Source organism: Vanessa tameamea, chromosome 16, assembly GCF_037043105.1.
Source record: "Vanessa tameamea isolate UH-Manoa-2023 chromosome 16, ilVanTame1 primary haplotype, whole genome shotgun sequence".
NCBI lineage: Eukaryota > Metazoa > Arthropoda > Insecta > Lepidoptera > Nymphalidae > Vanessa > Vanessa tameamea.
In genome coordinates, this window is record NC_087324.1 from 9,067,491 (window position 1) to 9,092,282 (window position 24,792).

A 24,792-nucleotide genomic window follows, 5' to 3' on the forward strand; every position below is an offset into this window, starting at 1 on the left:
TTATAGGCATATGTCGCGGTCTTAGTCAACCCGATACATGTAAGTAAATATAATACAAAATCTTATTTTGTACAATACTTTTACACACTAACATTATAAGGACATAAAGTTCACGATTGTTACGTCAATAATCAAAATTTGAAAGCGAGTGAAACTGCGAGTCGCCGTTACTTATTTGTATAATAATATCTTTTATGCATATTTTTACTTGGTGGCAGGGCTTTGTGCAAGCCCGTCTGGGTCGGTACCACCAACTCATCAGTTATTATGCCGCCAAGCAGCAAAACTTGGTGTTGTGTTTTGGTTTGAAGGGTGAGTGAGTCAGGGTAACAGACACAAGGGACATAACATCTTAGTTGGTGGTACATTAGCGATCTAAGGGATGGTTAATATTTCTAACAGTGCCAATGTGTTTGGGCGTTGGTGACCACATAACTTCAGGTGGCCAATATGGTAGCCGGTCCGTCTACATAAAAAAATATACATATATTGGTTTAGTATATCTGCTCATTCATTAATATAGAGAGAGTTAAGATTTTTTTCTTTTAAACAATATATTCGATATCTAGAACATAAAGCTGGGAAGGCCGATCCAATTCGATTTTTATATTTCCCTCGCGGTATTTAGTCCATTTATTAATGAGGGTTATAAGTTGTCTTAATCGCTTTATGCCACAGACCAACAGGTGGCCCTCCCTATTAAAATATATAAAAAAAAACTTCAAATCAAATGAACTAAACTGAAATTATGCGTGCGACTGTACAATCGATGTACAAAGACGTGATTTCAAAGTTTCTTCGAAACTGATAATTCTTTGAATGTGTAAACTTCAAACCATTTTAATATTAATAATATTTAACCATGGCGTTCAGGGTTTCACCAATTATAATTATATTAAAGTATTATAATACGACCGCGGTCAACAATGGTTTTTAAAACAATCAGATAGTTTCTTAGCAGTCAAGGAGAAATTATTTTAAGTACAAAAATAAAAGTAAACGTATATAGTACGTAATTGTGACTTGAATATTATTTTTATTTATTACCTCCAAGGTCAACGTAATGTTCGTCGGTGATGTTATTCAATGTAAGTTAATTTTACTTCTTTAATATAATGATTATTTTAGACTGGAACATAAAACTTGTCGAGGTCATTGAAATATTTTGCAAAACTAAGAGTATGACCAGCTGTGTCCTTTTCAAATTTGGAACATTGACTATATGCCTGGGCCCCAATTCGTAGTGAAACGTAATCTTTGTCCTTCAGCCTTTACCTATTCTAAAGCCTATTCCAATCGAAGTAGGAATAAAGATAAACAAACCTTAGATTTACGTGTTTCATGAGATTTGCTAATAGCACGGCTATATTGTGCACTACTAAGAGTTTATGATTGATATATCTTTATGTATAATACAACACTATTGCATTTAACTACTTATATTTACTTTAATTTTACTTTCAAAATTCCGATAATATTTTCGTCGACGTTCATAAACGCCATTTATCGCAAATCCATAGTGAATATCATAGATTCATCAAGTTCTCGACCAATGATATCGCGTTAATTTGCTGTAAATTGTTGTTTATTGGGCTTTTCTCCTCTTACGGTTGGAATAGAGCCTAAATCTACTAACAAATTTTAGTTTACCACAATCGAATCGAAACATAATCTCTGCCCTTCAGGCATTTACCTATTCTACAAAGGTAACGATTCGGTCAAATTCGGATCGGAATATATTCGTATCGTAACTTAAACAAATATAAGTCCTCAGTTACGATTAAGCTGAGGTAATTTTTTGTGAATAATAACCGAAGTTGGATCGAGAACGTAGTATTATTCATTACCCTTATAAGTTAGGAGAATTGTTTTAAACAATTTTCCATATCGATTATTATTATTGATTGACTTTTATGCATACTGTAATACCGTTTCGCTTCTCAGGGTCGTAAGCCTGAAAACATATAGCATATTGGAATTGTGCTTATAGTACTTGAGATTAGTGCGACTAACTATTATAAATATAAAAAACCATATGACCACCGATATAACCGCCTTATTTTCCTGACAGTTGACAACTAAAGAATAATATTTAGTATATTGACCGACTATACAGACAAATAAGTTACGTAATAATATAACTTTAGATAAGCTTATATTAAAAATGATTATTCTTATACAATTGATATTCGTAACTTAAATTAATGATCAATTCTCAATAAGAACTTTCTGCATGAATTTGAACAAATTTTCTTACTTTAGTGTGGAACATTTTGATTCAATTGTATAAAATGTCTATATCAAGTAGTAGTCTACATCATACATTCTATATATTTTTATCTAGGTTATGTTAAAGTTATTACTAACTAGTAGTCGCCCCGCGGATTCACTTATGTTTTAAGGGTTGTCAGTCGTTAAGCATAAAATCATTCATGAGTTCATGCTTGCTTCATGCCAAATCTCATCAAATTCGTTTTAGTGGTTTAGGCGTAAGCAACAGACTGAGAGATTTACTTTCGCCTTTATAATATTATAAAATAGGTAATTAGGAAATTTAAATTTAGTCTGAACAGATTTATGTAAAATGCACATTCAGAATACATTTCCAAAAACCTATATTTGGCCTCCTAATTGAAAATATTTACTACAAAATTATAATGAACATAAAGACAAGACTAGATATACATATAATTATATGAATAGAAAATGACCGCCGGCGTAGTGATAACGACGACCTCTCAATGCCATTAAATGTAGATTCGGTTTCCGCTCGGAAATATATTTGTTTCGATTTAGCCGTCAGCCTTTCGGACCTCCTCGATATATGAAGAATAAGACATGTTAAGACTTTAACTTATACAAATATTTTATAATAATATTCTGGTTTTCAACTACAGGAAGTAAAATTTTATAGCTTACAGTAACCACATGTAAAGTTGCCTTGCTCAATAATTGCCTCTACGTTACATATTGACTGTCTCCTTGGGTTAGTGTCTGCATAATATTGCATAGTCACAAATCCGGAGGTTCTGGGTTCAAATCTCAGATCAGGTAAAAATATTTATCTATGGAAAATTCTCAGTAACAGTCCGAAGTTTGGAAATTAGAAGTGTGTACACTCCCGGAAGGCGGAAAACGGGTTATGTCGTTGATCCTGCGCCTAAACTCTTTCCGGTTTCAGAGTGCACCTGTGTTTGGGCACACAATTGAACACTAATATGCCCTCGAGATTGTCCGATATTCTCGAAATTGGTCAGAACGACATCATAATAAGATAATTTATGATGTTATAATTTATAGTTCGTTAATTTCTGGCAATAATAGTAAATGGTACTACATAGACACTTTGTAGATGAACAATAGACCTTATTGTACAAAATTATAAAGAAATTATGTATCTACTCTACCTATCTAATAGGCTCTATTTAATTTCTTAAGATAATATTTATAATAAACGTCTTGCAGCTAATATTCGCATATTAACGAAATCTATATGGAGAATATTTATTCGAATAATATTAGTACTTACGTACTTGCCATAATGACTAATTTTGTTCACATACAGACCGAAACTCAGAGAAATTACGTTTAAACACTGACCTTACAGATAGTACGAAGCTATCAGTAAACAGTTTAATAATTAAAATTATACCTATTTAGAGAGAGCTGACACCTACAGTTTATCTAAAAGGAAAGTGATTTATTATTATCTTAATACATATATAAATATATAAATGTATATTACACACACGTTAAATATTCTAGAAGGTATAGAAATTTTCTAGCACGAACTTCGTGTTTAAAATACAAAGTACAGAGGTCGCAATTTCAAAACAAATATTAATTTATATTACGATTTCAATATCCACTTATGTAAGTTCACGCGTGGATTCACACTTTGATAAAAGCTTATAACTTTTGTACGTCTATTGATAAAGATATTTTCATGTTATTGAACAATATTTAAAACATTTCGTCGTTTAATGTTTAGATACCCGGCTTTGCACGGGTAGAATAAAAATCTACATAAAATGTTTATATCATAATATACAATATTATATCTCTATCTATATATATTTTTTTCACCAATTTACACCTAAACATTCCTCATAAATCGCTCCATCCATTAGTAAAAACTGTATAAAAATTCATTTGGTAGTTTTTGAGCTAATCGCGTACAGATGCGGCGTAAGGATATTTTATAATATGTAGCGATACACACACTACGCAATTAAAAACATTTCACGCAATTAAGATGAAATTATTGTGTCCGTTCTTCAAACGTAGCGTACTCGGGTTTCACACACGAACAAGTGAAACGTAATAGCACTTATGATATGGAAAATGCACAATTCATATTCTCGAAAATAATGATACTTTCACACGATCAAAACAATTATAATTGATTTCATTTCACTTCTTTAACTTAACATTGTTACAATTGATAACATGTGTGTGTTCTTTTACTTTAACATATGCTGACGTACATGACTGTAATAACTATTTAAATTTTCTGCTAACAATTCTTCTGTTGCAAACACATCCAGACACATAAATTGCCGCCTATTTGTATGGAATGGAAACGCAACAGTGTACTGAATAGTCCACCTATTTAATTAACCTCAATGAACACTAATCCAGGCCCATATAAATATTTATAAATTCTAATTTCTATGCTAATTAATAATGTCAAAGCGCATTTGCATTCTTTTGTTTTGCAACGTAGATCTAATCTATCTAATCTAACAAGAAACTCGAATCTCACCCCAGAACGAGTGCGTGAAATGTCAGAATATGTAACATTGACGATTATAATTATAAAATTTATAAGTTGTCAATATTTCACGAGTGATATACGAAATGAATTCTTACAAAATCGCACTGCAGAACGTCGTCACGTCGTACGTCAACCGTGAATAGCGATTCCAGCTTGCTTTAATATTTGTATTGATTATTATTATTTTAATAATATGTATAGCACTCGAAGACCTTAATATCTTTAATTAAGTATTTTTTTTGTTTTTTTTTTTAATAAGAAAATTCTAAGGTATTAAACCATACAACCTCTTTCATTTTAATTGTTTTTGTTTCAGCCCTGCTTTGAACCAAGAAACGCGATACGACCGACTCTAGTTGATGCGAAACCTGGTAAAGAAGAAAAGCGTAATTTAATCGCGAATATGGAACAAGACGATATTTATTAAAAAAAAAAAGAAAATCATATCTTATGTACTTATGTACTTGGTGATGAGTCCAAAGGTTATTGTGATATTCGATGTAGGGCGCGAGAACCATGTTAACTGGTTACGTTAAAGTTATTTTGGTTTCGATGGATTGTAGGTTATGAATACGGGGTTGCCATTTACAAATTATTTTTTGATACTTAACACAGCAATACCGTTAGTAGACTGTCATATTTTAATGTTATTAAGTATGTAACTTTTATAACCTATGACCCCATAGATTTTTTAAGGCAGCTAAAAGTCCAATAGAATTAGATTTTAAGCTAACCTATTCTAAGGTTGTACAAAAGATTGGAATGTATTTCGGATTATTGATTTGATATGATTTGTATCACAAGGTGCCTTTTCACATGATGTTCATTTATAAACTTAGCTAAACTCGACTTCTAATAGGATTTTATGAAAATCGACATTTAAAAAATTCACGTACTTACTAATACAATTTTAGTTTACTTATTATTTTTGATTGCTAATTTTTTTTTTTTTTTCAAAATTCTCAAACTCCGTAATATTAGCAAGTTGTTCATTAGGCGCATTTACCTATATTTATTTAAATTAATTTATAATTTTATACTTATCGTTCTTAGTGACATGTTCAATGATAAAAATAAGTTTTTGAAGTAATCAAAATTATTTAATTATTTATTAATTTAGGCTTGTAACAAAATTAATTTCAATTAATAAGTCATTTTATCCTGACATCTGTATTTTAATTATCAAAATAAGAACAAGATTTAAAAAAACATCATAATTGTTGCAGTCTTTACGAAATTAAAAAAAATGTAAAGCGTAAAGGCCATTTAAATCTATAACAAAATATATCAAAAACTTAAACTGTATTACTTAAATGAAAAAAAAATGTGTTTCAATTCTTACGCTTTTGACAATAATTAAGTTGAAACTTGCACCAAGCAATAAATACGTATATAAATTGTCATTCAATAATTTAATATAATTTCATAGTTTTATTTATTTTAAACACTTAACGAATGAGCGAAAATGGTCCCATTGCTTTCAAATTCTAGTTAATTCTAATATTACCAACTCTTTATCCATGAATTGAATATGAATATTGAATAATTTATACATAGTAACCGATCAGAATTTTCTCTGAACTCATGTTAAATATTTCCATATTAAGAATATATAATATTACGTGGTTCATATAAAGTCAATAAGCTATAACGTAGTGTGATTTTCATTATCAGTAGTAAATAACCCAAAATTGAAGGGTTTTTAGATGTGCCAAACAATACGCTTACTGTTAAATAGATTTAAAATATTTGTTATTGTTTTAAGTTTTAAAAAGGGTCATCAACAGCGTTTGCGGCGCATTGGCCATGTAAGGAATGGCTAATGTTCGCCCGTTATTTAAACCGCCGGGAACGTTAAAAAAAATACTAATATTAATAGCGACTTGTATTATTTCAAAGAACTATATTAATGATTACAGTTTTTGACTGTTTATTGTTTCAGCATTACCAATAATATTCATAAGAAAAATAAAATGAACAAATAATTGTATATTTATATAATTATGGTATTAAAAGTAAAATTTTGTTTCAATTTAGGAACATGTTGATGTTAATTTAAATTGAAAGCTTTGTGGACCATTTACCTTGTGAATATCCTACATGTGCGTTGTTTATTTAAACTTAAGTTTCCAAATAATATTTGGTAATAATTTGTTAAACATACATTTAGAGTAAGAGTCTACGTTCCTATATTTGTATAATCATTTTAAGTACCTCAGAGCGTTCTCGCTTAGCATTCTAAATTAGGTGTTCAATAAGACCCACCTGACAACTTTTTACATGTGATTACATGACATGCAATCAATTTACGACGTAGTACGAAGGTTACACTGCGTTCTGCTAGATATTTTCTAGCTCCTGGTTGGTGTTGCCAACCCCTTTAGTGCTGCCGGCTATAAACATGTTTGAATATAACAAATTTGTATGCCGTTTGTTATAATCCTTGGTGTCAAATTTTCTTTTTTAGTAGAATCTCACAAAATTACCCTCATCTACATTTTCTTTTAAATTATTTGTTCAAAATTTCTGTCTTTATTTGGATACGTTACCACACTGTTGATCGCTTCAAACCCTTAATGTTGGTACTTAGTATAGTTAGTTAATTTAGTATAGCATTTTTATTAGAATTAGCTTAGTTCGTGGATTAATAATATCCACATCAGAAATGTGATATTATTGAGTCTTTGTATGAGCCTCCATTAGTGAAAACTTTTACAAATAAAGTGCTTTGCAAATTAAATCCTGTGTTTCTGTAATAAAATACATTTTACCTCGTTAACAATTATTTATTCTCTTCATTTTACAGAATTTTGAAATATCACAGTTACAATACAGGATGAAAAAACAGCTGCGCCAATATCGATCTTATATTTAAGCTACAAGGTTTACATATTACATTTAGTAGATAATATTCAAAGCTCAGAATTCATTTTTACGATATACCAAGTCACATTAAGTTTTAAAGGTTGACTAGTCATATTCTAATTCTAGAATAAATGTACACAATCAATACACACAACTCTCAACACAAAAAACATTTGAAAATAAATATTAAATTACTATTTAATGTAATATAGATTATATATATTACGTCATATACTTAAAATACATTTTCTATTTCAATATCACACACAAGTGCTAATTATCAACTATAGAGATTTTTTTTCCATTATAACTAACCTGTAACAACTGACTTAATGCAGATTTATATCTCTATAAACTAAAAGATATACCCATAAGTAATATTGGAATATAAATAAGCTTTCAGCTTGATTACACCTAGCAAGGTATGTGACGCTTGACAGCCAAGCGGTGTGCGTGTAGAACATTCTCTATATAACAATTCACCTGAAAACAAAATATTAATAATTAAACAAAAATACTAACACAAGGGCACATATCTCATATAAATGATCTTTGCTCTTTCTTAAAATAATATTTTGAATATTTTTTATATTAACTTATTTACTCTTCTCTACATAGTATAAAAAACAGTCGCTACCCGTCGTCTGCAAGCTTTTAAATCTTGTAAACTAATATATAAATAACGCAACGGATTTTAATGCGGTTTTCATAAATAAACAGAGCTATTCAAGAGGAAGGTTTATATTTAAAACACGTGCTTATTATTTTTTTTAGCCGGAAAAAACAAGAATTTATCTTTTCACGTTTGTTCTTCAATATAAAAGTTGTATATCGACCCTCATTGGACGCGTGTAAAACCAATATCATATGTGTCTCAGTCATTACAAGGAATGCACAATTTCTGAAATGTGATGATAAGTACTAGGATGAAAAGTGCTTGTTCGAAAGATAACTTTCGCTTTAAATATATAAGTCGATAAAACCTGTTATTTAGAAATGTCATAGGTTCCAGATGCAGCAAGTACAGTTCGCGTCAATTGACTGGACAAACTGGACTTTTACAAACAAAATATAGCGGCCGAAAGTGACTTAAATTCGATTTATCACGTGACACACAACACGCGCAACAAATTCAAAATCGGTCCCTAGCCCGGGGGCCCGGGGGCCCGGGGGTCACCCAGCGGCGCGCGGTACGTACGCGTCGCGCAGCACGGCGGCCAGCTCGGCGAGGCGGTCGCGGTGCGCGCGCATGTAGGCGTGCGCCTCCCACAGCGCGGGCACGAGGCGCTCGTCGGCGCGCTCGTTGAGCGCCACGTCCTCCGACAGCTGCGGCGCGAAGCGGTAGTACGGCGCGCCCAGCGCCGCCGCCCACGCGCGCGCGCGCTCCACCACGCGCCCGTCCGACTGCGTCGCCTGCAACGCCAGCCTCATTTAATACTGTTAAACCACCTTGATTCTTTGATATTTTTAAATCTTATTAACCAGTGACGGATATTCATAAATAATTCCACCAATAAATAATAAAGGTGTAAAGAAGGACATTATTGAATCTAATGTCATTGACACAAAATGAGATCTCGAAAATTCCAATACCACTGACTCCAAAGTAACGATTGACCTTACTGGTTAAAACAAAGGCAAAAGGCAGGTTAAGAAGAAGTAGAACAAATGATGGACCCAGCTAAGAAAATCAAATAATACATAAGTAATTAATAGTAAAAACATGTGGAGAAATTGAAGATTTAAGTAATAATTTTATACTCTAATAATACGACAAAAATAGTAAACTCAATTTAAAAATAAATTAATTAAATATTATATAGATGTATATGAGCCCGTGAAATCAAAAATAATATATGAGACTGTTATGAAGCATCTGAGCCTAAAAGTAATAAGGACACCCCCCCATTTTAGTGTTAGAACACCTTACCACAAAAGGTACGCATTTTATTACACGTAATCTCCTTGCATTACGTATTCTTATACTTATATAAATAGTATAAGACCCTCGGCACCCTCAACGACAAGACACTCGAGCCGTAATTATATATCAATTTACATTTCAATAAACAAAATGAGTACAAACCTGATCGACCAAAAGGCTTCCCATTTTCGGCAGCTTAAAAGCTAACGCCGCCGTTTCGAAGAGACCCTCAGGCTTGAAAATATCTATATCCTTTAACTCTGTCAGTGGCACCAATCCTGAAATTTAAAATAAATTCAATTTTAAGCATTTAAATAATTAGCCCTACTTAAATATAGTGGAAAAAGATGAGTCTGTGGAATATTCACAGGCTGTTACATTACATAGTAAAAAAAAAAAAATCACTTCCATTAGTGTTTACTAACCTGTTCCACAAGAAACGATGACTTTAGGACGCGCCACCTTAGCTTTATCGTGTTGACCCGTTGCTTCCAATGCGTAACTCAGTTCAGTCAGCTCAGTCAATGCGTCCAAAGTTGGATTATTACCGATAAGTCCACCATCTAGATATCTGTAAAAATTAATAAAACAGTAGAATTCTGATCAGCACTTTATGGTGGGGCCTTATGCAAGTCTGGGTAGATACACATCACTTATTCTACCATTGAACAGCCCTACAAATTATGAGCCAGTATCAAGTTCAGGCACTAGGGATATGGATACTTCTTAGTTACCAAGGTTAGTGGCACATTGGCGACGTAAGGAATGATTAATATTTATTTCATTACAATGTTTATGGGTAGTGATGCCGATTTACCATTAAGTGATCCATTTATCAGTCTACCTAGACCCACCTACCTAGGTAGACTGATAAATGTTACAATATGTAGTTTTTAATTTTTAATTTCAGGGTAAATAATGTCCGTTTCAAAAAAACTACTAATTTTTTTATTATTATTTGATTACTAAATTCACAATTAGTCACTAATGATTAAACATTATGTCAATTTAAGGTTAAAGTAGTTTCTTTTTCCTATCTGCCTTTTATCTCCTTCAATTGGACTAAATCTAAGATGTCTATGAATTTGTAAAATGCTTTATGTACAATATATTCGTATAATAAATGTTATGTAATTAATGTTAACCAACCACAAGAGACGAAGAGTGTATCATTAGAAATATTTCTCATTTATCACTCAGTACTATTTGTAATATGCAGGCTATCTCTTTTACTCTCGTTTCCCCTACCTCTCCGTCTCTCGCTCTCTCTGTCTACGTGCGTGCGTACCTGCCGGAGGAGCGGAAGTATGAGGGCGCGGCGCCGGTGGCGCGGGCGGCCTGCCACACGAGCTGCTCGGCGGGCGGCAGGGGGGGTGACAGTACCCACGACTGGTCGCCGCCCTCCATCGTGGGGCCTAGAATGGTTGAAACAATATGTTTTACTGATAATGTTGTTATAAAACTTTATGACTAGCCACCTAGTAGCCCTCTAAGACAAGTTATATCTATTATATATCTAACGTCCCTAAACATATATATATATTTATTGATATATAATAATATATCATCAATAACGAAATTGTCCTGCAAACTAAAATGCAACGTGTATCGTCAAATACTCACTATAGGTGCCATTGTATTCGGTAAGAATTTCTTGTGCAGATTGATAATTTCTAAACATATGTAAATCTAAGGGTTTCCTATCTGCTAGTACGGCCAGAATCATCAGCTTTGGATGGTCGATATCTGCCATTACTCTTTCAGTTCCTGAAAATGTATATTAATGTCAATTATAATATGAGAAGAAATACAAATTATATGAAAATTTGAATTTTACTTATTATACAAAGAACAGAAAAAATTAGACTACCCAAGAACAAAAATAAAAAATAAGAAAAAAAATGATTTAAAAAGAAATAAGGCTCTAGTCGTTTTAACAACAACATTACGTTACAAAAAATTAAGTTACTAAACATTAAGATTTGTATTACGTAGATTACCTTAAATTCTTAGGAATGGTGAAAATAAGTCTTACAATTACAACAATAATAAATTAAATAACAAACCCAAACAATCCTTAAGAATGGTCTCCAGGGGTTCGGTAGGATAAGGTCTACTTCCCACAAAAGCATGTTCTTTCATCCTAAAATATAACTTCTGGCAATCTCTAAGACTTTTTCCACAGGCCAAGGCTAATGCCAGGATCCCTCCGGTACTGGTCCCGGCCACCCAATCGAAGCATTCGATGATCGGTTTCCCGACAACTGCCTCGAGATTTAATAAAATCTGCACCAATACGAGGCCCTTTATACCGCCTCCGTCCAAGCAGAGTAAGCTAAAAATATAAAATTTAATTTATAGATGCAAAATATATTTTAGTATCAACTAGCCCCGTCCCGGCTATACAAAGGTACAATAATTCTATACTATATTCCAATCATAACAGGAGAAAAGCCAAATAAACTACATTTGACAGCAAACTGACGCGATATCATTGGTCGAGAGCTTGATTAATCTATGATATTCACTATGGATTTGCGAAAAATGGCGTTTTGAACGTCGACGAAAGTGTTTTAAGAATTTTAGAAGGAAAAATAAAGTGCAATTAAGTTGTTAAGTGTAATAGTGTTGTATTATAAATAAACATGTTTTAATCAAGAACGGTAAGTATTGCACAATATAGTTGAGTTATTAGTAAATAGCATGAATGATGTAAATCTAAGGTTTGTTTAACTTTTTTCCTGCTTCCATTTAGAGAACTTGAGTATGTGCGTAAACACAAGTGCATCCTCTATTTCATAACTCTCATAATTAAATGGGCCGGCAACACGACTGAAGAGTTAAAGTGTTCAGGAGTTCAGTTTAAACTATCGAGATATGCAGCATAAATTAGCCACTAGACCAACGAGGTGCTGAAAAAAACCAGAATCTAGATGATTGTGAATAAAATGACTATAGTTGCTTTTTTAATAATTCCAATTGCACACTATCGTTTAGAAACCGGTTATAAGCTCGTTGATAACATAACGACGATAACCGTTGCTCTAGAATCTAGATCATAAAAGGCATCGTCGAAATTAAACAATATAGTATCACCCAGCCACTCTTGGAATCTAAATTGACGCATTAGCCATTTAAGAGCACAGTGACATCAGTACTGCTAGTTTGGAATAACCGGGGAGATGGAGCGATAGAGTCGATCACTAAGTCGTCAATATTTTTGAATGAGTTGTGTCTCTTCTCCTAACCTAACATCTGCATCTTTTCACACGACGGCGAGGCCGCAGGCAGCTAAGCTTTCGACGGCATCGAGTCGAGGCGTAAGAGTGAGGGACTCACCGGCCGCCCTTGTCGAGCGCGGGGCGCTGCGCGGCGTGTCGGGCGGCGCGCTCCATGGCGGCGGCGGCGAGCATGTCCTGCACGTGCGCGCGCGGCGCGGCGGCGGCCACGGCGGGCGGCGGCACGCCGTTGTACTCCCCGCGCGCCGCGCAGCCCGCGCCGCAGCCGCTCGCGTCCGACGAGCACCTGCGCACGCACGCACACACGCACTGTGTCAACCCTTAAACGCTCCTTTTTGTCTTTACTGACTGAACTATTAGGAATTTGTTAAAATTTACAATGACGAACGCGTACAACTCACGTCCGACGACGAGACATCCGACAAATCACTAAACTAAGGATAACAATCCTTTATTATAGGTACGATTTTATTTGGCCGGAATAAAGATAAATTTAGTAAATAATCTATTACATTGTAGTTATACGATGATGATGATGATGATGATGATTAAAATTTTCTGATTATATTTTTATTCAGTTTGGTTTAATGCATCAAAATGTAAAGCAAATGCAATAAATACATTATTTTAATACAATGATTACAGTCTCGCCTGTCAGAGATCTTCTCTTTTAATATTTACTCGAATTTGTGGTCACAAGAAGATTAAGGAAGACTTTTAATATATATATATATATTTTTTTTAATTAAAAAATAATTACCTTTGAGCCCCAACGGCATGCAGAACATATAAGATCTTGTCAAAATTGCTATTTGTCATTTCTGTCGGGACAACATGCCTCGCGGTATAACCGGCTTTATTTTTCGCTTCTAAATCAGCGCCGAAAACGATCAGAGCTTGAACTAAAGTGATATTCTTTTGTTTGACCGCTAAATGCAGAGGCGTGTTCCCCTCATTATCTCCGATTGAATGTTCCGCTCCTCTCGACAATAAAGCTATGGCACATTCCAATCTGCCTCGCAATACCATCATATGTAATGCAGTTCTTCCATCGAAATTCTTGGCGTGAATATCGCAGTTTTTATCTGCTAACGCTTCTAAGACTTCTCTAGATATAGCCCAATGCAACGGTGTGCCGCCGCGTTTCATGTCTTGTTGGAATAATTTCGACTGACTTTCTTGGAGAACATCACCAACTATACCTGTAACAGTCGTTAGGCAAAACGAAAATTTTCTCTATAGATAATATTAAATAAAAATATTTAACACACTTTTCACAGAAGATCACTAATAAAAAATAAAAAAAAAATCATTAAAATTGTCGACAATTACTTGATAGTTCTGGTAGAAATTCAGCAAGAAAACATTTCGATTCCATTTTGCACAAGAACTATCGACAACAAATCGCTTTAGACTGAAACCATATAATCATATCAGTCGCTTATATGCTATATTAGTGCGGTAATGTATTTCGGTGGCTTAGTCAGCTGGGCCATATCAACAATGTAACTACGATATTATAGTTTATTTACTATTGTTTGATGTTTCAATGACTTGAAATATTAGGAAGAGCGCCAAATAATGACGCGTTAACGCGTTTGGAATGAAGATCGGGATTCCCATTTGAATACAGGGATTCTACGAAAGCGATAAGCGTAATGAGGCTAGAAATAGCATAAAACGCGGAAAAATAAAAGAAATAAATGCATAGGGTTATTTTAAAATAACGTATACACCAATATTAATTGATATTGGTGCGCTGAAATAGAATAAGACTTTGAATGGGTTCATTGGATGGATGTCATGAGTAAGCACTTGCAGTGTAACCTCAAAAGAAAAAATAACAAAATCTTATCTAAATATGCCTCTACATAACAAAACAAAAGTTTTCTTCCAATTAAAATTCGATGTCTTGCAGATTAAACTGTATTTATAGATAGTCATTCAAGATATTGCTTTTAATAAATTGTAAAACTACATTACACAGTCACAGGTACAATATGGTTTATATACAACGTTTAGATCGAAGAGCAAAAATAAAAAGAAATTCAGCTAGGAAAGTTGAAATTCTCGGCTTTTATCTGTTACAATACGCATGTATTGTACACATAAACTTTCCTCTTGAATAACTTCGTTTGTTGATGAAAACCTCATTAAAATCCGTCGCGTTGTTTAAAAGATCTAAGCGAACAAATGGCGGGAAGCGACTTCGTTATATACTATACAGAGATAACATAATTTTCAATTGTCTTATCACGAAGCTTACATGGGAGAAATAAGTATAATATATAAATAAAAGTAAAATTAATAATAAATAGGATGAATAAATATTGTGTCACAAATAAAATAATATTTGTTTAGTTTTTAACCAAGAAAAGGACAGGATGTTTGTATTGATTATCTATATATCTAAGATTTGTTTAGTTTTAGTCGAATTATTTATTTTATACACTTATTGATACACGCAATTATTTGAAATTTATTTATTTCATCTGTTCTTACCGAAAAAAAGACATTTTTTTTCTAATTTATAACATTGTAGGATCATAAGGAAGTTTGTCATTTATTTCTTTGATTTAAATAACAACGATTAGAAAAATCGAAAGTAGTACATACCTGGCATTGCATGAGTGGTGTAAGTAGTCCCTGGAGTAGCGGGTAAATTAACATCAGCCCCAGCAACTATTAGTGCACGCACACATTCCGGTGCATTTGCAATACATGCCATGTGCAGAGGGGTGTAGCCTTGTTTGTTATATTTGTTCAGCAAATTCGATGTTTTGCCTACTAGGATCTAAATATTGAATGAAAATGCAATCATTAAGATACATTAAATAAAGATATAACTCACAAAAACATTTTCTTTTCTATTTAAATATCTACACAACTATTTATTCATTAAAAGAATACAAAATATACTATAAAAGGATAATTCTACGATGAGGTAACTTGTGCGGCAATCGGTTTAAAATGTAATTTTTATTCTATATGTTGTTTTTTTTGCAATGAAACACATCGTCTAAATGTACTTTAACAAATAACGTCACGCTGAAATGGCTAATTAAAGTATATTTTTCTGAAATTCCCTATAAAGTCTAAAAAAAGTCTCTACCCTGGCCTGTCCCCCTGACGGATTCAGTTTAATTTGCGCACGATACATACCCTCTTTGTATCAGTTATTAAACTGAAGTATGTTAAACACAAGTTTCAGTAAATACATTTAAGTATTGTTAAGCCAAAATAGGACAATATTTGTTTATTTGCAATATTTTTTAAACTTAACTTTTGTCCCACTGTTTTAGGGTATCTACCCTGGCAAATTTCATTCCGCTACTACAAACACAAATATAAAAGGGTCATATTCCTAATAGCGCTCAAAGTCATCTATCGACGTAAAGTTAGCAGTGGAAAACACGTGAGCCGTTAAGAGCGCCTTCAATTGTAAGTTGTTGCGACGCGTTGGTATAAAGTGGTGGTTTCGCGAGGTCATTGTGTCTCTCCCCATAAGTCATAAAAGTTATATGATTCATTTAATTTATTTGCATTTACTGGTCTTTTTTAATAATAATGCAATAGTTAAATTGTGATGCAAAATGTACCGAATTATTTCTTATGTCAATTAAAACAATAAAATTTATCATGAAAACGTCTCTACCCTGCCATATTTCCCCTGGCAAGATAACTGTGAGGGAAGAGACTTGTTGACCAGGGAAACAAGAACATTATCTATATTAGTAGAAACAAACTTAGATAAAGCATATTTTTATCAACAAACAGTTTTAAATAAGTAATTTAAATAATTTTGGTAAATTCTTAAAACTAAAAAATAAAGGAAGTACTTTGTTCATATTGATATTATATTATTGTCTAATATCATCATGTTACCACGGAAAAAGATTATATTATAGTCTGATTCTATGTTAACTACAATGTTTAATTGAAAGTTGATTTTATTGATATTGTTACTTTTATTGCCACAAAGTCTCTCCCCTGGCCAATGTATTTACCCTGGCCTTGTAAAAAGTAATAAAATTTCCATAAAGTGACTTGCCCTTACGTGAAAAGATACATAAATAGGACAAAAATCGTAATATAAGTGTTTAATGAAAAAACAGGAACTTCTCTCTGTGGCCGTATACTCTATGGACTTGAAACCTCTTATCGTAGAATTACCCAAATATTGTATTGTATGTATTTTCATGCAAATTTATAATTTAGAAAATAATTTAATGGATTTCTAAGAACAAATGATTCAAACTGAAGCTGTTAAGTTCATCCTACATCCTATAGTTTGGATATTTGTCAATACAATGAAAAACTACAAGTTAAAATGAAAAAGCATTTAACAACAAAGTAAACAACTTACATTAACAATGTCTTTGTTGCTGGCAGCTGCAAAATGTAGCACAGTATTCCCTTCATGGTCTAATGTGTCCAGAGAACAGTTTAATGAAACTAAGCTCTGTACCATACGCACATTGACATTTTTTATCGATATCTGCACAGATAAAAAATTGGAACACTAATCTAAATTATGAAAACTTGTAAAAAAAAAACAACATTATCACAGTTATACTACAGCTCTTTCTTTAAACGTAAACCTCTTTTACTGTTAATGTCCTCTTTTTTATTATTGAAAACATATTAAATCTGTTCATCATTACTATAATAAACTATTAAGAATAAAATATTAATTATACCATTAGAGGTGTTATTCCCGTGACTGAGTCCACTTCATTTATTTGTCTCTGTATATCAGGATCATTAAATAGTTCATACTGGCCAAAATGAGCCACCATATGAGCTAATGACCAAGACTTATTCTCGGTTAAGGTATCACAGATTCTCTGCAAACTCGCTACTGAACACTATAAATTATAATATATAATAAATAAGTTAGGATGGATAGATTGTCAATAAGATTAACTCTTATTAAGCATTTAATAAAAACCAATGGTATACTTTACTTAAATTAAACATAATGAATTTGACATATTACCACACTATTTAATTTTTCAAATTGATTTGAATTTAAATTATGTACCACAAATATAAAACAAAAATGATATTAAAACAAGATTCAAGTATTGCCATTTATAGTCAAGATTATGTATTATTTATTTTATAAAATTTTAATCACTACTTAACTTATAAAAGCTACTAAATAAATGTGGTTAATAAAAATATTGTCTCAAATATCAGTTGCAATATAGCTACTAGCTACATGATTAGTTACTAATTTATAGAAAAATGGCACAAATGTTTTAAAAATTCAATTGCATATGCACAATAACTAATAAGTAAAATTCCTTTTACTTTAATATAAAATATATTTCATGTTTTTGTAATTAAAAATAGTGTGATGTCTATGAATTATAATCAATTGACCTATTTACACAGATAAAATAATATGATTATTAAGAATGTTATGTAACGCCATATGTATTTAATATCTTTTGTACATTTTATATTGTGTGGATTTACTCACATCTTTTGTTACTTTGATATAATGCGGAATTTTTTCGTTATATACAATAAATAGTTCTTCACAAGTCCGAAGATCCTCAGTACGCAATAAACTGATGACAAATGAAAAATATTTACTGTTGTACATCTTAATAGTAGAAGTGAATCATTAAATTAAAAATATTAATGACATACCTGTACATATGGTACATGCTCACTGTAAATGGTTTGTGTAGAATTATTTCATAATATTTATCCCGTGGATTATTGCGATCAGAAGATGCAGTTGGTCCATAAAGTAACATTGAGTCAGCTCTACATTGTATCGGTCGAGATATATAATTGTCTGATCTAACTTCTAGAACTTTATTTGGCGGTTCCTCAATGTTAAAAATTCCGCGGATAACTATTGCAAAAAATAATCATTATTAACGCTAAAATATGTATGAAAAAATGGTGTGTAATTTCCTAAAATACACTTACATGAATTCAACATCTTGGATTTATAAAATTCACATACATAGAATTTTTCGAATTATATTTTATATTGTTGTGATACCGCTTATGCTGTAAAAGAAAATCCAATAGAGTTTTTATCACAAAACTAAATAAAACGTCATTTCTTTATTGTTACATATTGGCTAAAACTTAATAAAACGTAGTAACTATATGCTTACTGACGACTTCACAAGACAAATAATTTATCTAATTATTAAAAAATTTAAACACAAATTATACGAACATGTTATTTGAAGTGATTTTATGCTCTGACAGATTTGACAGAGTTAGTTTAATGATTTCTGATTTGTAATTTTGTATTATGATTATTTTTCTTTGTGTGAGTGAGTGATATTCAACCACAGATGTTGTTAAACATCCAAATAATTTAATTAGATCAGAATTTTATATTAGAATAATGTGATAATTTATTTTAAATAATTTTAATAGTTTAGAAGTAGGTTTTCAACATTCATAATTGACTACTAAAAAATTCATTTTTCATAAAGAAATTACATAAAATTGTATTTAATTATAAATACACTATTGTATTCGCTTTTGTTTCACACAATCTATTATGTTTCGCGCGCTTTATCTGCCTTTTGTTTTAAAATCTGATATATGGATTATTAAAGTCATATAATAAAAAGAGTAATGCTTTTTCTTTTAAAAAAAATTAACAACATACTTATAGTTAAAATTATGTTTTACCTTATATTGCAAACACTTGCCATGAATTCGATTTTAGTTTGTACTACGTAAAATAATAAAGGTGTGAAATATGTTGTACATTGGATATAATTTTTTTTCTCGCAGTCTACCTATCAAAAAGCAGTATATTAAAAAGATTAGTCAGTAACAATAAAAAATATTTTAGTAAGAGTTGACGTTACTGAATTTCGAGTTTGAATAATTCTAATTTCAACCTGTCTATTGACAATAAACTAATTACGCAATCATTGATGACCTCTCCTTCTATCGGTGAATTTGTTTTTAGTAAAAAAATGTTAAACCACGTAATATTAGATTTGGTAAATTTCTCGAATCACGGCTTCACCTCGAAAGTGTTTTTTTCTATCGTTCTTTACCAGTAGTATGGCGCACGGCTTAGGAGCCCATAATTTTTTTTTTTAAATGTGATTATTCGGCTAGATTCGGTTTTCACAGGCTAGTGTGCATGTCAGTCACCTCCTCGTGGTGTACCTTGGGCAACGAAGTCGACTTGATCTTGCTCATCGGCTAAGACTGCCGCGGGGTCGCTCCTGGTATTTTCTGGTCAGCAGAGTGGACTTTGTGAGCGTTGTGATTCGTTGGCAAGAGGAGGGGGGGGGGGAGTTTCATGACGAGCGTCCTAGGTGTAGTACACACCGGTGGTCAGGGGCGGAGGCTGTCATCTTATCCGTCGCAGGGCGGCAGCCCATGACGGCAGGCCTCCAGTCGCGGACTCTTAGGAGTCCGTCACGGTACGGGACGGACGCAGAGGAGGAAGGCGCGCCCTTGCCGCTGGCGGGGCCACGATAGTGAGCCACGAGCGTTCCCGTAGCCACGTAGCTGTAGACACGGCGTACTGCTGCGTGCTGCGTGGGGGCTTAACGCGATGCTTGGTAGCGAGGCGTGCTGTTCAGAGATGCTCTCCTTCGAAATTATCATATTGGAACCCGCTCCGCCGAAGACGACCGAAGGAGGAAAAACTGGTACGCGCACCTTCTCCCCTCGCCTCAATAGGCGCCGCAAGGTCTAGGGCGGTTCTAGGTACCCCGAGAATCCCCCTAGAGTTTGGAGGATTTTAAATCAGAATAAATTAATTCCCATTCCCAATTTACAGCATGCGCCACCATATTATTGCATATTCTTAAGATATTCGGTAATGATGTACACCATAACCTTAGGAAAAAATTGGAGCTGTTTTAAGGTGGAGTCGTAATTTGACAAAATTACCTTTGATTTGAATACCTAGTATTAAATATAAAAAGTAATCATTAAATTAGTAGATATTGAGAAAACCATTATTAAACATAGTAAGGTAATCCGTAATCCCTTTTTTAAATTGGTTACGGTAAAGTACTTCAAAATCACTTTTTTTTTTATTATAACTAATTTTGCACTATTTAATATCATTGATTCGTGGAAATTATAAGGTTTTACACCTATGTAATGTAATAAATTATTATACATAATTATTGCTTATTCTATTAGAAAAAAAACACACTGCAATAAAGTAGAACACCAATTTTATTTTTATAGATTAAAATATAAAGAGTTACAATAATGCTGTTGGATGTAAATAAAACATAAATATTTTTATAATAATATTCCAACAAAATCTTTGGTATTATATTCATTTTAAATGAAATTCACTTGACTAGAAAGGGCAAATGGGGGAAGATTTTATATTTTTAATAAAAACAATGTTATTACATAAAGACGACCAACCATATGTAATTTGTTGTGTGCCAAGACAATAATGACTACGTATTTGTAAATTAAGGAATGTTTGACTTAATCTAATATGTCAATGATGTGAAAAATTATCCGTCATAAGCTAATAATCTCTTCACTTACGAAAGCGCGCACCTCATGTTAAATTATCGCTATAAGTAACAAATAAAACCTTATTTGTATTTTTTTTTCAGTTTTTATTCGTACATTAATCATCTCACCCACACTAAGACATCTTGTAGGCATGCGAGTCAGTCATATTAATGCACGCATTAATAAATTATCGTACAGGTACACAACTTCGTAAGAGAATAGATCTATGCACTCAATTTTAATGTTCAACCTAAAAATATATTCTTAAACAATAGTACTATGTTATTAAAAGCATAAACACTTGCGTCAATAATACATTATATAAACATTAGGTAAATAAACAAGTATTAAGTAATTTTACATCATCTTTTAAAAATTAACTTATTTGTAATTAAATTAAAACATATTTAACGAAATTTACGTAGTATGGAGTACACTACATATCAATAATATATATATTTAGTTTAAAATGAAATCACATTAAACATTAAGTAAAAAAAAAATAACTGACATTTATATTTAAAGAATTATTTTGATTTTTTGTGTTTTTATAAAGAATATTTGGCAAAAGTCAATTTAATAAAAACATTGACCTTTAAAGCTTAGTATGTTTAGATTTAACTAAATATATGGTTTGATGATTTCTGCCATAATCCAATCAAACAATCAAACAGTGCACTCATATTAATGGCAAAAATATTAACAACTGAAGCATAATCTCAAACTATGAAAAATAAATGGACAATTATCCCCCATACATCTTTGGTAGACATCAATTAACATTATATATACCCAGTACAGCTACATTTATATAAAAAAACAGTGTTCCATAAGCCTTACCATGCATTAATATACATATATATATTTTGTTTAAGTAATCAATAAAAAATTGAGGCCACAAGACTATTGTAGCAATATTTTTGGTATTGCACACCTCGAATGCGAGGCTGTATGTTAATGCTTTATTATTTATTGAACAAACGTAAAATTTTCACTGGAATGGTGCACGTGGTTCGTCTCTAGTACAAACAAGATTACATTACATACATTACATTAGCAGCAAGTAAATTTATAAATATAATAAATAAATGGGATGTAAGGGGGCGCAAACGACACCTTAGCGCCCCAAGCCAACCTCACCTGCCCGTGGTGCATCCTGCCGACCAGCAAACAAGGCTCTGGCGACCGACTGATGGCGGTATAACCATAAAAAAAAGGCGTATCTAGCCACCACAACCGACTGACCCTGGCGACGTACAACGGACGCACGCTACGGCTTGACTCGCATCTAGCGCAACTCGAGGTGGAACTTGGGAAAATTAGGTGGCACATATTAGGGTTATGTGAAGTCCGTAGAGAGGGAGAGGACACCGTAACCCTCGAATCGGGCCACCTAATAAGTCCCTAGCTGACAACATTGTGGAAATCTCCAGTGTGTCGAACAGGGTAGCGTACCTCATTGTAAAGCTCACCGAGAGGTACAACCTTAAGGTGGTGCAAGCGTACGCACCGACCTCGACACACTCGGACGATGAAGTGGAGGAAATGTTCGATGATATATCGAGGTGGTGGAGTGGAGGGTCCACTTCACCACGAAGACCCACTACAACGTTGTCATGGGGGACTTCAACGCTAAAGTGGGAGTACAAAATTGTAGCGAATCGGTATTAGGACCCCATGGATTTGGAAGCAGAAATCATAGGGGGCAAATGCTTGTCAACTTCCTCGAACGGGAGGGGCTCTTCTTGATGAACTCCTTCTTCAAGAAGCAGCCTCAAAGGAAGTGGACGTGGCAAAGCCCCGACACTATGACCAAAAATGAGATCGATGTCATCATGACGGACAAAAGGCACATATTCAGAGACGTCTCAGTGCTCAACAGGTTCAATACCGGTAGTGATCACCGAGTTGTCCGAGGCTCTCTGAATATCAATTTTAAGGCCGAGCGCGTCCGTCTGATGAAGTCTACACTCCGACCAACCCCGCTTCAAACCATTGCGGGATCTGAAGCGTTCCAGTCAAACCTGGAGAACCGATTCGCTGCCGTGAAAACCACAACAGACGTAAACCAGAACCTCGAAAATGTAGGTAGAATTCTCAGGGAAGAAGGCACGAGATTTTGTAGCATGCAGCGTAAGGGCAGAAAGTCCAAACTTACGGAAGAGACTTTAGGGCTAATGAAGAAACGACGTGAAAACCCACCTGTCACTTCGTCAGAGTAACGGCAACTAAACCAAGAGATCATCAACCGCGTACGACACGACCTCTGGTGCTCCAATACTGATTGAAAGCGCCATCGAGCAGAATCGGGGGTCTAAGGTGTTCGTACAATCTCTTGGAAGGAGCCACCTAACGAAGTTGACCACAGCAAGTGGAGAAGTCGTTTCTTCCAAGCCGGCAGTTCTTTCGGAAGTAGAGGACTTTTACGGCCAGTTATACGCATCGCATGCATTTAGATCTGATCCCGAAAATGAGGATCCTAGAGCTACATTAACGTCCAAGTACAGAATTAGCAAACAAATCCCATACCATTGCATCGAGGAGTGAGACAAGAGGACGTTATTTCCCCCAAATTGTTCACTAATACATGGAGGACATGTTCAAGATGCGGAACTGGAAAGGACGTGGCATCAATATCAATGGCGAGTACGTCTCTCGCTTGAAATTCGCAGACGACATCGTCATCATGGCAGAAACGCTGCAGGACCTACAACAAATGCTGAATGAGCTGACTGATTCTTCTATGCGCTTCGGCCTACGGATGAACTTGGATAAAACCAAGGTCATGTTCAATGAACATGTTCTACCGGAACCGATTGCGATACACGGTACCGTCCTCGAAGTTTTTCAAAAATATGTCTACCTCGGGCAGACATTGCGATTAGGTAGAAACAACTTTGTGGACGAGTTGAATAGCAGTATTCAGCTAAGTTGGGCAGCATTTGGGAAGTTACGACGAATCTTCATATCGTCGATCCCACAGTGCCTTAAAACGAAAGTCTTCAATCAGTGCGTCTTACCCGTCATGACATACGGAGCCGAAACGTGGACACTCACGACAAAGCTGGTCCACCGGGTTAAAGTCGCTCAGTGTGCTATGGAAAGGGCTATGCTCGGATTATCTCTGACGGATCGCATCAGAAATGATGTGATCCGTCAGAGAACCAAAGTCATCGACATAGCGCACCGGATTAGTAAGCTGAAGGGGCAGTGGGCCGGCCATATTTGTCGTAGAACCGATAACCGTTGGGGAAAACGTGTTCTAGAGTGGAGACCGCGTCTCGGCAAACGTAGTGTAGGACGTCCTCAGGCACGGTGGAGTGACGATTTGTGCAAGACGGCTGGCAGGAGCTGGATGCGAGTTGCCGAAGAAAGATCACAGTGGCGTGCATTTGTAGAGGCCTATGTTCAGCAGTGGACGAATGCGGGCAGATGATGATGTAAATTTCCCACTGCTGGGCTAAGACCTCCTCTCCCTTTGAGGAAAAGAT

General features: G+C 34.0%; 2 protein-coding genes and 1 long non-coding RNA gene across 4 annotated transcripts in view; 1 reads left to right on the forward strand and 2 right to left on the reverse strand.

The window, feature by feature from the left end:
* LOC113403082 (protein cueball) overlaps positions 1-5,466 on the forward strand; it is a 35,371-nt gene extending 29,905 nt beyond the window's left edge. For both annotated transcript variants that reach the window (XM_064217247.1, XM_026643523.2), the window contains one exon: positions 5,094-5,466. In XM_064217247.1, coding sequence (XP_064073317.1) covers positions 5,094-5,133 — 40 coding nt within the window. In that variant the 3' untranslated portion in view covers positions 5,134-5,466. The remainder of the gene's footprint in view (positions 1-5,093) is intronic.
* Positions 5,467-7,231: 1,765 nt separating this feature from the next.
* On the reverse strand, positions 7,232-19,085 carry LOC113403081 (85/88 kDa calcium-independent phospholipase A2). Its single transcript, XM_026643522.2, has 16 exons — positions 19,014-19,085; positions 18,755-18,838; positions 18,467-18,677; positions 18,294-18,384; positions 17,506-17,673; positions 17,172-17,303; positions 15,422-15,599; positions 13,566-14,007; positions 12,906-13,091; positions 11,633-11,901; positions 11,190-11,333; positions 10,855-10,981; positions 9,992-10,137; positions 9,729-9,844; positions 8,841-9,055; positions 7,232-8,125 (listed from the first exon to the last, which is right to left on the reverse strand). Exons 2-16 carry the CDS (start codon positions 18,765-18,767, stop codon positions 8,122-8,124), a joined length of 2,442 nt encoding a protein of 813 aa, XP_026499307.1. The 5' UTR covers positions 18,768-18,838; positions 19,014-19,085; the 3' UTR covers positions 7,232-8,121.
* A 3,080-nt stretch (positions 19,086-22,165) lies between these two features.
* On the reverse strand, positions 22,166-24,725 carry LOC135193712 (uncharacterized). Its single transcript, XR_010309394.1, has 2 exons — positions 23,091-24,725; positions 22,166-23,057 (listed from the first exon to the last, which is right to left on the reverse strand). It is a non-coding gene; the product is annotated as an uncharacterized LOC135193712 (long non-coding RNA).
* Between the last annotated feature and the right edge of the window lie 67 nt (positions 24,726-24,792).

What these genes read in the sequence shown, in the direction of transcription:
- LOC113403081 (XM_026643522.2), bottom strand. An exon ending in AGCATGTACCATATGTACAG is followed by an intron (nt 18,385 to 18,466) that starts GTATGTCATTAA and finishes ATTTGTCATCAG; the next exon opens with TTTATTGCGTACTGAGGATC. An exon ending in CATCGTTTCTTGTGGAACAG is followed by an intron (nt 9,845 to 9,991) that starts GTTAGTAAACAC and finishes TTTAAATTTCAG; the next exon opens with GATTGGTGCCACTGACAGAG.